Consider the following 14,918-nt stretch of genomic DNA (forward strand, 5'->3'; position numbering starts at 1 on the left):
AAATTATTACAAAATTTCCATGTCAAATCATTAGTATCATAAAAGTTTATGAAACATTTTTCTGCTATGAAAAATATTTTACTATTAGGAACTATATTGTTGTAGAGTTGCTTTCATGTCATAAATTCTTAATTGTTGGCACAGTACATTGTCAGGGCTTTACACTGCCTTTATTCATTATGGCTGTTTTGTGGAAGTTTTTTTTTCACTTCTTTTTGGTCTCTTCAGAAAAAGAGGTACAATGTAGGTTTTGTTTCAACCCAGTCTTTCATACTAGTGGTAAGAAATTTTAATGGCTACTTGAATTGAACTATTTAATAAAATTTGAATTATACTTTCAAATCCTCCAAAATTATAGCAACATCCTATTGTTGTTCTGGTCTGTGTATTACAGTGAAAAGGATCACCATGGAGAAATACATGGCCTTTTAAATTTTTTACTGACAAAAATAGTTCCTGTTAGAGTCAATAGGTAATAAGATTCGTTGTGGAAATTTTATTTTTCTCTAAGTAAACAGCAGCTTATGTAGGGAAGAAGGCTGATTGCAGCAGATTTTTTTTTAAGAAGACAGACAAACCACATGGCATTTGTGTTTAATAGCAGAAATTTTTTTAATGATTAGGAAATTATTTTCAATGATTTTAGGAAGTTCTAGTTCTTCACTTTGTGGGAACCTTTTGTTTTTTAGATGCATAAGTAGTTTAATTTGAACAACATCAATGTTTTGTTTTCTTTCTCTGCTCATCTTTATCTGGATTGTGTTTTTATCTTTTGTTATGATCATGCAGGTGGCCAGAGAACACAGACAAAAAGTGGACCAGTTATTCTAGCAGATGAAATTAAAAATCCTGCAATGGAAAAGTTAGAACTTGTTAGAAAGTGGAGTCTAAACACCTATAAGGTTTGTAATTTTTTAATGTTTCCACCCTAAATGACTCTAAGAATTTTCATTTGTATGTTATTCAAATTATTATGTTGCAATTATATGAATATAGAGGAGAGAATGATGCCATCTAAACATGGTGGAAATATAATTAGGATATTACTGACTTTTTTAGGTAATTTAAAAAGTCAATACAAAAAAATAAAAAAACTACTAAAATGCTTTTTAACTGACAGATAATGTACATAATTGAAGAAATGTAGTGCCTTCGAACACATTGAAATTCTCTGATTTTACTGTAATTGCTAAGCATTAACTGTATAGGCAGCACTAGATTGATTGCACAAGAGTTAGATTCCTGAAGTCTGTTAACATTGTTATTTGCATTGCTTCAGAGTAGTAATTGGTGATTGTTTTTCTTAGGCCTTCCATAACAAATAAGCAAATTATTTAATTCATACCGTATTCGATGTATTACAAATAACTCAAGTGCCAAGTCCACTTAGTACCTTTGAATCTTAACAGGGACAAGATAGTAGAGTTCTTTGAATAATTAAGTGGATGAAAGCCCTAGCAACTCAGGTTAGAGTATCAGCAACAACTCTCTCTACATTCCTGAACTGGTTATGGATCTGGTGGTTGATAAATCAGGAATTATCTGTAGTTTTATACAGAACAGGTCTCTCTTAATCTGTCTTCTCAAGAGTAATACAAAATGAATTTATTCTTTCAGTTAATCCATTTAAAATATGATCTGAAGTCCTCTACAAAATTACAGGTTTTCTTAAGATGGTGAAAGTGCCCTGAAGCATGCTACATGAATCTTTCCAAAAATTATTTAGTTCATGACAATGCAGAATCTGAGATATGCTGATGGTAATCTTCAAAAAGTTGTACTTGCTTAAACTCTTCTCATTAGGACATTCTGTCTAATAATTGTCCTCTCTGTTCTCACAGATATGGATTCTCTCATCCATGTATTGTTTTGCCCTTGAATTTTCTTATTATAACAACAGTTCACCCGAATATTCACAAATTTCCACTCCATCTTCTTGCTGATCCCACATACCCAGTCAGTCATTAAATCCTATGGCTTCTGCTTCTTTAATATTCTTTTACTTTTTCCCTTTTTCTCCATCTCATCCTTCACAGCCATAGTTGATGTCTTTATTACTCTCTCACATTACTGTAACGGCTTCTTAACAAATTCTCTTAGATTATATATTCTACTCTATCTAATGTTGTTTACTCTTGCTTAAAATCCTTCAGTTGATTTCCCGGTGTCTTTGGAATGGCACAAATCTGACTCCTATCTACCTTTCCAACATTATTTTCTACTCCTCTCTTCTATGTATGGATCTCCATACATAGATTACCCAGAGACTGCCTGAACAATCTGTGCTTTCTCAAACTTCTATAACTTTGTTCATGGGACTGTATTTGCCTACTGCTTGGAATTCCCCTTGATTTTACTTGTTTATCTTTCATACCAGACTGAACGTCTTCTATTTATTATTTATTAAATTTATTTACTTAGCTGTTCCTCTATTCATGAAATTTACCTCTATTAATATTCTACATCCATACATTTTTTTTTTTTTTTTTTTTTTTTTTTTTTTTTGAGACAGAGTCTCACTTTGTTGCCCAGGCTCGAGTGAGTGCCGTGGCGTCAGCCTAGCTCACAGCAACCTCAAACTCCTGGGCTCAAGCGATCCTCCTGCCTCAGCCTCCCGAGTAGCTGGGACTACAGGCATGCGCCACTATGCCCGGCTAATTTTTCTATATATATATTTTTAGTTGTCCATATAATTTTTTTCTATTTTTAGTAGAGACGGGGTCTCGCTCTTGCTCAGGCTGGTCTCGAACTCCTGACCTTGAGCGATCCACCCGCCTCGGCCTCCCAGAATGCTAGGATTACAGGCGTGAGCCACCGCGCCCGGCCTCCCATCCATACATTTTTAACCTAACTCCTCCAAAGAACTCTGGCTTCTTGACTTTCGGTGGATTGTTATATCTAGATTGCTATGGAAGGTACCACATGCTGAATCTTGGTGTGGAAGTATGGGAATGAGTGACCCATCTCCTTTATCTTGTTACCATTTCAGACATTATTTCTTGCTGATGTTTTTCTCATTAAAGTCACAATGAATAGGCGTGATGGCTCAAGCCTATAATCTCAGCACTTTGGGAGACCAAGGCTGGAGGATTGCTTGTGGCTGTGAGTTCAAGACCAGCCTGGGGCCAGGCGCGGTGGCTCACGCCTGTAATCCTAGCACTTTGGGAGGCTAAGGCGGCAGGATTGCTTGAGGTCAGGAGTTTGAGACCAGCCTGAGAAGAGCAAGACCCTGTCTCTGCTAAAAAAAGAGAAAAAGAATTAGCTGGGCAACTAAAAGTGGAAAAAAATTAGCTGGGCATGGTGGCACATGCCTGTAGTCCCAGCTACTTGGGAGGCTGAGGCAGAGGCAGGAGGATCACTTGAGCCCAGGAGTTTGAGGTTGCTGTGAGCTAGGCTGATGCCACTGTACTCTAGCCGGGGTGACAGAGTGAAACTATCTCAGGGGGAAAAAAAAAAAAAAAAAAAGACCAGCCTGGGCAACATGGTGAGAGATACCCCTACAACCCCCATCCCACACCCACCCCAGTCTCTGCAAAAAAATTTAAAAATTAGCCAGGCATGGTCTCACTTTAGTCCCAGCTACTCAGGAGGCTGAGGCAGGAGGATTGCTTGAGCCCAGGAGTTTGAGGCAAGCCATGATCAAGCTACTACACTTCAGCATGGGTGACAGAAAGAGGCCGTCTGTAAAAAAAATAAAAAAATAAAAAATAAATAAGTTTTTTAAAAAATCACAATGTCTTCAGTTAAACTTTTCTCTTGATGTGATTTTCATCTCTTAGGAATGTTTATATGTTTTTTCTAGTAATAGTTTTATCCTCCTCCTGTGGTTTTGGTCTATCATCTCTCCTATCATTTTCTATATAGTTAAGAATTTCTCTACTTTTTAAAAAAAAACTCCTTTATAAAAAAAATGTTTATTTATAAAGATCGAGTCTTAGTTGATGAGAATAGAAAACGTGCTGAGAAATTTGTTTCAATTTTAAATAGAAAAATACACACTAAAAACCCTGACTTAAGCATTATAAAAGGTATGCTTGTAAGAAAAGTATTTGTACCCTTTTAATATTTTGAAATAAAAAAAATAAAAAAACATATGAGTGACAAATTTATGTTTATTGACAAGGAGAAGTCTCAAGTTATTTTGTTCATAGAAAAGAAATGTTCAGGATATTAAGTATAGCATAATTTCATGTTTATTTGAAAAATATTACATATGTGATAATATATATTTAAAGGAGCATCTAAAATGTCCATCAAACTGCTAATAGTAGTTTTCTATCATTTAGTGTGATTAAAGGAAGAGGAAATTTACCTTTTATTTCATGAGTTATTTTCATTTTTACAACAAACATTAATTCTGTAACCAAAACTTTGAAAGATGTGATAAAGAGCAAATTTACAAATTTTAAAAATTGCAGTACTTATTTATTACTTAAGAATATTTTTGATAACTTTTTAATGATGTGGAACATATGAATGCCCCAGTTATTCTTAAAATGATTTGATTTTCAACAAAAATTATTACTAGAAAACTTATTTCCATGTGCTTTGAAATTAGGTACTTTTTAAAAATTATAGGTTTCTGTATCATTATTTCTAGGACAGATATACAATAACAAAATGTAGTACCATACCATGCTATCTGGACAAAAGTAAATGGAGAACTTGGGAATCTCTTATCTCTCTCTCTCTCTCTTCCTCTCCACCCCCTTCCTTCCCTTTTTTCCCTCTCTCTCCTTCCTTTCTTCTCTTAATTCCTCCTTCACACACATATGTACATTAAGCTATTTAAGGGGGAAGATAGAAGCAAAAGACCATTTCAAACCAATTAGAAAGTAAAATTTTGGTACTCTTATTATTCCTATATTAAGTCTATTATTATTCTTAAATGCTGCCAAATATTTCTGTTGTTATAAATAATCTGCCCATATGCCCTAAACTTGAAATATGATTATGTGAAAGTGTTTTTCTGGTAGTATATAAGTTAACTAGATAAGTCTTAAAACTTCCTCTGATTAGGAAGTTCCTCTGATAGACACGTCTGGTGAATTTACTGAGTCTTGATGAACTTCTAAGGGGGCTGACAGCTTTCAATTTGTTAGACTAGCTTAAGCCAAAAAATGGTGTAGCCATATGCTCTAGCATTTATATTTTGAATTGATGTATTATTTTTTTCTTTTGTTCTTTTTTTCCTTCCTAAACAAAGTGTATCTTTCTACTTTTAGTGTACTCGACAAATTATCTCTGAGAAGCTAGGCCGTGGCTCAAGAACTGTGGACCTTGAACTTGAAGCTCAGATTGATATATTAAGAGATAACAAGAAAAAATACGAAAATATTCTAAAACTGGCCCAGACATTGTCGACCCAGCTTTTCCAAATGGTGCATACCCAAAGGCAACTTGGAGATGCATTTGCTGACCTGAGTTTGAAGTCATTAGAACTCCATGTAAGATTATTTTGAACACTATCGGGGATGGGAGAAAATGGTAATAGAAGTATTCTGAGGTAATTTGTTATGTTTATGATTTGCTGAACTCTTAATGAAAGTAGAATTCCAAAATGTTCTCTTAAGGTATTTCATATAATCTTTAAGAACTTTGCTTTTTATAAATTATTGTATTTATATAAATCTAACTTTCATATTTTTCTTCCTCTTGTTTGTTGCTTTTTTAATTTTGCCTTTTACCTCTTAATGAATATCAAAGGTAATAAGTACAGTTGTAATAATGTTCTGTTAATTTTTTCTAAAAGTTGTAAAAATGTTTTTTTCTTGTACTGTTCTATTTCCAGTAATGTTTATGTAGACTTCAGTGTGTAGCTTAGCTTGTAGAAACTTAGTGCCAAAAATCTTCTGCTGTCCTGCCTTTCCTTTTAGTTTTTATGTGCATTGATTAATACTCTTCTTGTTCTTCTTATGTAATCCTCTATCTGCCAATATTTGCAAATCAAGGTCTATAAAATTCTGAAGACTGAGTCCAGAGTAAAGAGTTACATAGACCTCTCTTAAATGAAAATACTTTTAGCATAATAAAGAATTTCACTTTCCTGCTATTTTTTGAATTGTTGAGTACTTTATCACCTAATAATTTAATTATAGCAATTGCACTAGCATTGAATTTGCATCTTCTAAGATTCTGGTTAATAGTACATTATTTGTTTCAACTGAAAGTGAAAGATGTTTTATAACAAACTGGAGAATTCTCAAATGATACATCTTATTATGTGATGAATTTATCAGACGTGTTCCTGATTAATCTGTTAATTAGTAAAACTTGGACTGGAAAGCTTTCACTGCTGAGCATTTAGAGTTAGTTCTTGCCATATCTGAAGGAGTCGTGTGTAAGGTTTGCTGAGCCAAGATGCAGTTTATTCAGAGAGAATGAACTAAGTCTGGTGTTGAGTGATCCTTTCTCAGCTGTGTCTAGATAGACCCAAACTTGGGAGTCAACTGGTCACTAAGTTTACAAAGAAATGTGTATCATTAATATTTATACTTTGAGGAGATTCAGTCAAAACACAAAAAATTGCACTCTATTTTATGTCTGAAAGTTTTAGCCAATTGTTACCTAATTTGGTTGTGAAAGTTATAGTTTCTCTGATTAATAATCTGCTATATTTTTCTTCCTAACAGCTGTGCTTATACTATAATAGAAACAAAATGTAGAAGTGATAATATTCTTTCTCATACAGAGTAGTTTAAAAAATTGTTTAGATTTTAGCTCTGCATCTGAGCTGATGACAGTTTTAAAGGTAGACTTGTTCAGTAATTATATACCTAGACGTCATTTAGAGTTTAAGATTTAAAGAAAAGGGAAAACTGCTATAGCTAGATTTCTAAATCAAATATTTTCCCATTAGTGATATGTCTGAGTTTTTTTTAATTACATTCACTAATTTATTACTAGATAAGTTAAGGTGACTTCTTTGTTTTAGGAAGAATTTGGCTATAATGCAGATACCCAAAAGCTGCTGGCTAAAAATGGAGAGACTCTTCTTGGGGCCATTAACTTTTTCATTGCTAGTGTGAACACTTTGGTGAATAAAACAATTGAAGATACATTAATGACAGTGAAACAGTATGAAAGTGCCAGGTAAGGTATAAATTCTGGCTATGTTTTGTTTTACAGATGACACATAATTCAGTTAAGATTTTTGGTTGCAAACAACAGAAACCAACTCTGGCCAATATGGGCAGGAAAAAAATGTACTGGATGGTTATAGGATAGCCAACAGACCTAACAGAAAAGGAGGAGAACAAAATTCTGGAAACAAGCAAGAACCAAAGCCGAGTAATGCCTCAGAAGAATCTAATTAGGGCCCTGATGTCGAGTGGCTCCAGTACTTGATGCTGCCATAGCTCATAGCTACCATAAATAATTTCCAAAGGCTCCTGAATACTTGCTTCGTTGCCTTGAGAGTGTCCATTTGAGCCTTGGTCATGTGCCCAAACCCTGCCTTCTAGGGAATAGGGAGGTGGAGGATCCCAGCTCCAGCTTCCTTAGAAGAGGATGGGGCCCTGTGTCCCACCACATAGATACTAGATGGTCCTCTGTAATCTGGCCTAAATTTCCTTTCATCCGTATTATCACTGCTTCCACAGCAGCCATACTTACTCCTTCAATTTCTCTCGAATATCCAAGCTCATTTTGCCTCCATGATTTTGTTTGGTGTGAATACCAATGATCTTCCATTTATCCAGAATATAGCAAGCCTTTAAACCCTTTCAAATTTTGCCTTTTACATAAATATTTGCCTCACATTTTGATACCTGTTTATAATACAGTGTTTTCATACATTCTGTTTCATATATATGTATGTATATATAAATTTTCTTTATCTCATAATCATCCTGTTAGGTGAATAAAATACATATTAATAAATACTCATATATATCTAAAGAGTAGCAGATCCATGATAGCCTTTTTCAGCTTTTGATTCCAGGCCCAATTTTTCCCCCATATGCCCTGCCACTTTTATTTAAATATCATTCTGGTCCCCTTTGATTTTTTTTTTGTTTTCCCTCTGAACACTCAAAATTCTTATTTTCTGTTATACTTTTTATAGCATAGTTGAAGATAAACTTTACCTTTTAGAAGCATACCTTTATTTTTTGGCCTCCTGCCCTAGTTTAGTGATATGAGAAATACCTGTGAAAACCCAAATTCATCTGTTCTTTTTACAATTAAGTGCTTATTAAATTTATATTTCCTTATACCTTAAGTACATAAAAGCCCAGATCACTTGGAAAAGTTAATTTCTGATTTTTTCACAAAAAGAAATGCTTCTGTCCCATGCTGTGTTTGTAATTTTCTGTCTATTATTAACATATAGGAGATTCTTATTGACTTGGAAATGAAGATCAAAACAAAAAGCTTGGTTTGTGGTGGAGTAAGGGCTAGGTGTCTCTCAGTAAGTTATCCTTCCATGAGAATCCTAATAACATTCCCAGTAATTGGTACTCCAGTCTCTATTTAAATATTTTCATGGACATTGTATTTTTCAAAGGATTGATTATATATATGAATGAAAATTTTCATTTATGTAAGTTCAATTTGGTTCTTTTTTAAATTTGTCTATTCCTGATTCATAATGTCCGAATGGATTGTCTTCCTTTTATCTCCTTAATCATTTTAAGCATCCTTATTTTCTAGTTTTTCTGATTATTTTAATACTTACGGGTTTTTGTTTGTTTGTTTGTTTGTTTTGAGACATAGTCTCTCTCTGTTGCCCAGGCTAGAGTGCCATGGCGTTAGCATAGTTCACAGCAACCTCAAACTCCTGGGCTCAAGAGATCCTCCTGCCTCAGCCTCCCCAGTAGCTGGGACTACAGGCATGTGCCACCACACCCAGCTGTTTTTTTCTATTAACATTTTTAGTCATCTGGCTAATTTTTTCTGTTTTTAGTGGAGATGGGATCTCGCTCTTGCTCAGGCTGATCTCGAACTCCTAACCTCAAGCAATCCTCCCACTTTGGCCTCCCAGAGTGCTAGAATTACAGGTGTGAGCCACCATGCCCAGCCAAGTTTTAAAGATGAAAATTCTTTTGTTTTGTCCAGAAGTACCCCTACCACCTCCCAGTTAAGAACTATGTGAATCTAGTTTGTTTCTCCCCTTTGTAATTGTCCGCCTGTCGTAAGATATGTTTTAATTAACTAACATCTAGTATTTTTCTCTTCAGCCTTATTTCTAGCATGCTTTTAAAAATATTAACCCATATTAACAAAAGCCAGATTTATCAGATTAGTCACTGTTCATACACAAAACACTTTATATTTAATTTGCAGAGGAGAAAAAGTAGACCCTCGAGGTTAAATGGTTTGTTCATTTGTAGTTAGTTTCAAAGCCAAAATGAGAACCCATTGGTTCCCTATCTTTTACACTTGATCAGTAAGACTTAAGCTTAAACTGGATTAATCTAAAATTTTCATGTCTAATTGTATAAAATAATTTTCACATCTTATAATGAAAAATCTAATTCATTAGATTGAATATACAACTCATTAGATTGGGAAGTATAATGTGGTATAAGATCTCAATTTATATAATATGTATATAGGTTTATTTGGAACTTTTGAACAAAATTGTAAATGAAGTTATATGTACTTGGTAGCAGGTTACTTAAAGGATCCCTTGGACAATCTCTGTGTGTGCTTTAAAAAGCAACAACAATAATCACCTCACCCCATAATTTATCCTTTTTAATTCAAATTATAGTATATAATTTTATTCATTAAGTTTAGCTTGGGGTTTGAGTTTTCTGTTGTTTATGAAGTAGCTGAAGAACCAGCTAGTTATAACACTGAAACATTGCCTACTGAGGGATAATAGTCAAAAAGAATCCAAGATTAAAAGTTTCTCAGTAGCTGAATTTTGTTCTCTGTCAAAACCAGAATTTACTGCCTTTTAAGGCAAGGGTCATCTATTTGATCAGCACAAAAAGTGATAATTTGGGCAAATGCCTGGGTGGCCTTTTAATGCTCCCTATTATGCATTGTGTACAAGTATTTCCTAGCCCTCTGGTGCTTTCATGTATAGAAAATCTTATAACAGCCCATTCAACACTTCTCCACAGCAGCACCAACAAGGGAGTCAATTGTGGTCAAGACTTTTCAGATGTGGACACCTGTTCTCTAGAAGTTTTACATAAGCCATAAAGTAACCATCACTAACTTTGTTGATATGGACTCAGTTCAGACTGGCAACCTTGAAGTGAAGAGTTGCATTTTGAAAAACTTAGTGAGCTTCTTATCTTGGTGGTAATGAACAGTTAGAAAGCTCTTATGAAAAATTTTACTTTAATACCATCTACAAATTCTGAATATAAAAATTAAGGAATACAAGGTCAGTATTATTATAACTTTGATTGTCTTTAAATTAATCACTGTTATCTAGAAATGTGCTCCAAGGCTACTAAAGGATATTGGTCCTTATATTAAATCACCACATATTATTATTTCAGTTCTACTTTTTTTTTCTCTCTCTCTCTCTCTCTTTCTTTCTTTCTTTTTTTTTTTTTTAGTTTTGTTTTGGGTTTTCTTTTTAAGAGACAGATTCTGGCTCTGTAAGCCCAGGCTGGAGTGCAGTGACACAGCCATCACTCACTGCAACTTCAAACTCCTGAGCTCAAGTGATCCTCCTGCCTCAGCCTCCAAAGTAGCTAGGGTTACAGATGCACACAACCATGCCTGGCTAATTTTTTTAAAAAAATTTTCTGTAGAGACGAGATCTCACTATATTGCCTAGGCTGGTCTTGAACCCCTGGCCTCGAGTGATCCTCCTGCCTTGGCCTCCCAAAGTGCTGAGATTACAGGCATGAGCCACTGCTCCTGGCCTATTTCTTATTATTTTTAGTAAGTTTGCCTTTAGCTACCCCTCTTCTATTAATAATTGGGCCATAATAATAAGCATCCTCAAGGTATTAGTTACTAGGTGTCATTTGTGCTTTATTAATATATATATGAAGTTTTTGTGGAAGTTGTTATTCTGATTTATAGATGAAAAACTGTTGCACAAAGAGATCAAAGAATTAGCTCAAGATGTTAGAGCCAGTGAAGGTCATTCAGTTCAGCTACTAAACCCATGGATCTAACTAACTTGTTATTATTACCAAGTCAGTCTTACCTCCTAAATCTTTTCTGTCTCCTTAGGTCCACTACCTTTGTCTTGATTTAGTGAATCATTTCTCATATGTCCTTGGTCTTCTAATTGGTTTCCTTGCTTCTAATTTCTTAATCTTTTATTCCAGTCTATCCTCCAATCCTTATACTACCACTAGAGTCATCTTTCTGTCCTGAACAATTAGAATCATGTCACTTTCACGTCAGATCAGTGTTCAACAATGGCTTCCCATCACCTATCCTACTGGATTAAATCTAAACCGTTTAGCATGGCCTGTAGGGCTGCTTAATCTCAATCCTGCCTACCTGTCTGACTTTCCTTCCATTATTATGTTCCAACTTCAGATTCTAACATAACTGAATTAATTCCCAAATGTGTCATGGTATTTTACAAATTTATGCCTTTGTCCACGTTACTATCTTCCTGGCATATTCTACTAATTTCCCTGTCCCAATCCACCCAATAAGCTTTACCATCCTTAAAATTTAATTGTAGTATTTTAATTCTTGTCTGAGATATCTTTTCAGATCCTAGTTCGATAATTCTTCCACTTGATTTCCATTATATCTTACCCTCCTTCATGGTAGTTTCCATTATCTCATTTTGTTGTAATTGTTTACAAGGTTCTCTTCCTCTAGACTACAAGCTTCCTGAGGATAAAGTTATTTGTTCATCTTTATAGCTCTACTTTCTAGCATAGTACCTGGAACATAGAACGTGCTCACTTGATAATTTTTGAATGAACCATTGTATCAGTGAATGAATGCATGATCCTCTTTTGGCCCTGAAAGATCAAGTTTCTTACATTCAATACTAGTTAAGAATAAATTAGTCTCAGTGTGAGGAACTTATTTATTCTTTCTCTAGTCATATATACAGTATAGCTTATGTGATTTAAAGCATTCTTAATTCCCAGAATAGGAGATGGGAATCATGCTATATATGTATATATAAAGAGCTTTAATTTTAGGGCATAAGCTTTGTGATTCTGATTTTGACTAAATTGGAGGTCAGTTTGCTTCTGGGCTGAGTACTGAATAGTTGAGGGTGCTGGATAAGTCACTGTTTAATAAGCAAAGTAGTGCTGTACTTACACAGGTGCTGTGATAGAGGAATTATGAGGGGCTATGGGGGTCATGATGGTGAGGAAACTAGTTCAGTTAGTGGTGGGAGAATATTAGGGTGAGGCATCTCATGAAATACAAAGTGGCAAGTGCTCTATAATAGATGCCATTGTCACATTCTAAATACTGATGTTACAGAAATTCATTTAGAGTTATGTTGTCACGTAAATAGCCAATGTGTCTGTTGCACACTTGAAACGTGGCTAGTCTGAATTTAGATGGAAATGTAAAATACATAGTGGATTTCAAACACTCGGTGCCTACCTCCAAATGTAAAGTAGCTCATTAACTATTTTTTTACATTGATGACATGTTGCAATAATATTTTAAATATATTGGGTAAAACAAAATATATTGTTAAAAAACAGGTGAAATTAATTTTTATTGTTTTAAAGTAGCTACTAGAAAATTTTAAATTACGTGTGTTACCTACATTATATTTTTATTGTGCATTGCTGACCTAGACTTACTTTGAGAACCACTGACCCTCTGTTGACCCTGTTACTTATTTGAGTATGCCATTCTGAAGTCTGCTGTCCTCACCTGCTTTGCCTCATCAGTAATAACCAATTCATATGGGGGACTGGTCTATACGTTTGATCTTATCTTGACATCTACTTTTTTAAACTGGTTTTTAAATTTTGGAAATTTTACTTGACAGTTGATGCTGTATTTTTAGAGGAATAGTTAATGAGATTAAGAAGCAGCTTCCCCCATTCTTATATGAATAGTTCCTTGTTTTTAAAGAAATAATGATTTCAAAAGCATAGAGAATAGATATGAGAATTTTATATATTATTATATAGTATGAGACTGAATACTATGTATTTCTAATCCATCTCTTGAACATATTTCACTCTGTTTTTGTAGTATACTTCACTTGTTCTCTCCTTTCCAGGATTGAATATGATGCGTATCGCACTGATTTGGAAGAACTGAATCTTGGGCCACGTGATGCAAACACTTTGCCAAAGATTGAGCAGTCTCAGCATCTGTTCCAAGCACATAAGGAAAAATATGATAAAATGCGCAATGACGTTTCTATCAAATTGAAATTCCTAGAAGAAAATAAGGTAAATTTATTCTTTACCTTCTGAGATCTTTCTGTGGACTTTAAAATAAAGTTACCCTAAAGAAAGATAAATAGAATTTTTTTTTGTTTCTGTTAGTTCTCTTTTATGACAATTGCACGAAGGAATTTCATTTATAATCAGTGTTTGAGTTTTCAAAAGTATACAACATAGATTTACCTTTCTTTGATAAAAGTCATCAACTTTACTATCCCAGTCTTTCACATGTAACAATTGGCAAAAAATACTTGATGTTCAACCATTGATCTTCAGATTGGTGTTGGTAGCAGATGCTTTAAAAAGTTAAATAATAATAGATTCCACTCTGAATATCTTGAAGCCTTTCTATTCATAGTAGGTACAACTTTCAGGAAGAGAACTATGGCTTTCTTCCCAGTAACTGATAAATGAGGAATGGCTAAGATATCCAGCTTAGGGCTGCAGTTAGCACAGTCTATAAGGAATAAGCCAAGAAATAAATTTTGCACATTGTTTTTATGTAATGTGAACATATCAAAGGACTAGAGGAGTGAGGGCTAAACTGGATCTGCTGTAGGCTTTATCTGGAGATGGATTTATATAACATTCATATTCATACACTATAGGCTTCTGAGTTTTGGTTTAAGTAAAGGACAGGTTCCCATGTTTGTCATACCTTCCATTATGTGCACACTCATTTTTGTATGGATGATTGCATTTCTGGAAATGGGAGAGCCAGTAATGAGCACGGTACAGCATAGCTCAGTCCTGTGAAAATGGGTCCCACCATTACACATTGGTAGTCCCTCTGGTGCCTTTCATATCCTCTGAGGTCATGACAGGTCTTCAACCATACTTTTTTTCACGTACCCCTCTTTAAAATGTTTTTCAGTTCTCCCAAGAGGCAGTAATGTATATAATCTCCATAATATCTAAGAGCTTTTTATTAAATTACTAACTCTATGTTGATAACTTATTGTTTTCTTTAACATTTCCTTAGAAACTCTTATGGCTACCATAAAACCTGCAGAATAATACACTTCTTTGGGATCTACCAAGTCCAGCACTATCACTTACTTTTTTAGCTTAATTGTGGGTGAAAATTACTCACCAGAAAACAGGGCAGTAAAGGAAACTCAGCAGAGTTGTTAGTCAGATTGCCCAGCATCATTCAAACAAGAGCACGGCCCAGTCTTTTGGCCTTCATTAGCTGAGCACATAAGATTGCATTCGTTTTAGTCACATATATATATATATATATATATATATATATATTAGTTACACTGTTTGAGATTTTGGATACAAATATACCAACATTTAGATGTAGACATTGTATATTTTAAATATAAAAATATTTTGACATTCTACCGTATCATCACTATACAGTGTAGTGCTAAAAGAGGTATGCTGAAGGAATATACATGTTTGATAGAGAAATAGACTAACAGTGAAACTTGAGATTCACGTGCTTTAAAGGAAGAGAAAAATCAAAGGTAATTGGAAGCCAGATTGTACTGAGCCTTAACCACATAAAGACTTTGAATTGTGGCCTTGCAAGGGATGTACACTAAGCAGGGAAGAAAGGAGCCACCTTCATAGCCAGCCGGGTCATCTCTATAAAGTTTT

At 34.4% G+C, this 14,918-nt stretch overlaps 1 protein-coding gene across 6 annotated transcripts in view; it reads left to right on the plus strand.

The window, feature by feature from the left end:
• Positions 1–14,918, plus strand: part of ARFIP1 (ARF interacting protein 1) — an 83,947-nt gene that overhangs the window by 50,164 nt on the left and 18,865 nt on the right. For all 6 annotated transcript variants that reach the window (XM_069492888.1, XM_069492890.1, XM_069492886.1 and 3 more), the window contains 4 exons: positions 790–902; positions 5,226–5,447; positions 6,935–7,092; positions 13,142–13,316. In XM_069492888.1, coding sequence (XP_069348989.1) covers positions 790–902; positions 5,226–5,447; positions 6,935–7,092; positions 13,142–13,316 — 668 coding nt within the window. The remainder of the gene's footprint in view (positions 1–789; positions 903–5,225; positions 5,448–6,934; positions 7,093–13,141; positions 13,317–14,918) is intronic.

Source organism: Eulemur rufifrons, chromosome 18, assembly GCF_041146395.1.
Source record: "Eulemur rufifrons isolate Redbay chromosome 18, OSU_ERuf_1, whole genome shotgun sequence".
Classification (NCBI taxonomy): Eukaryota; Metazoa; Chordata; class Mammalia; order Primates; family Lemuridae; genus Eulemur; species Eulemur rufifrons.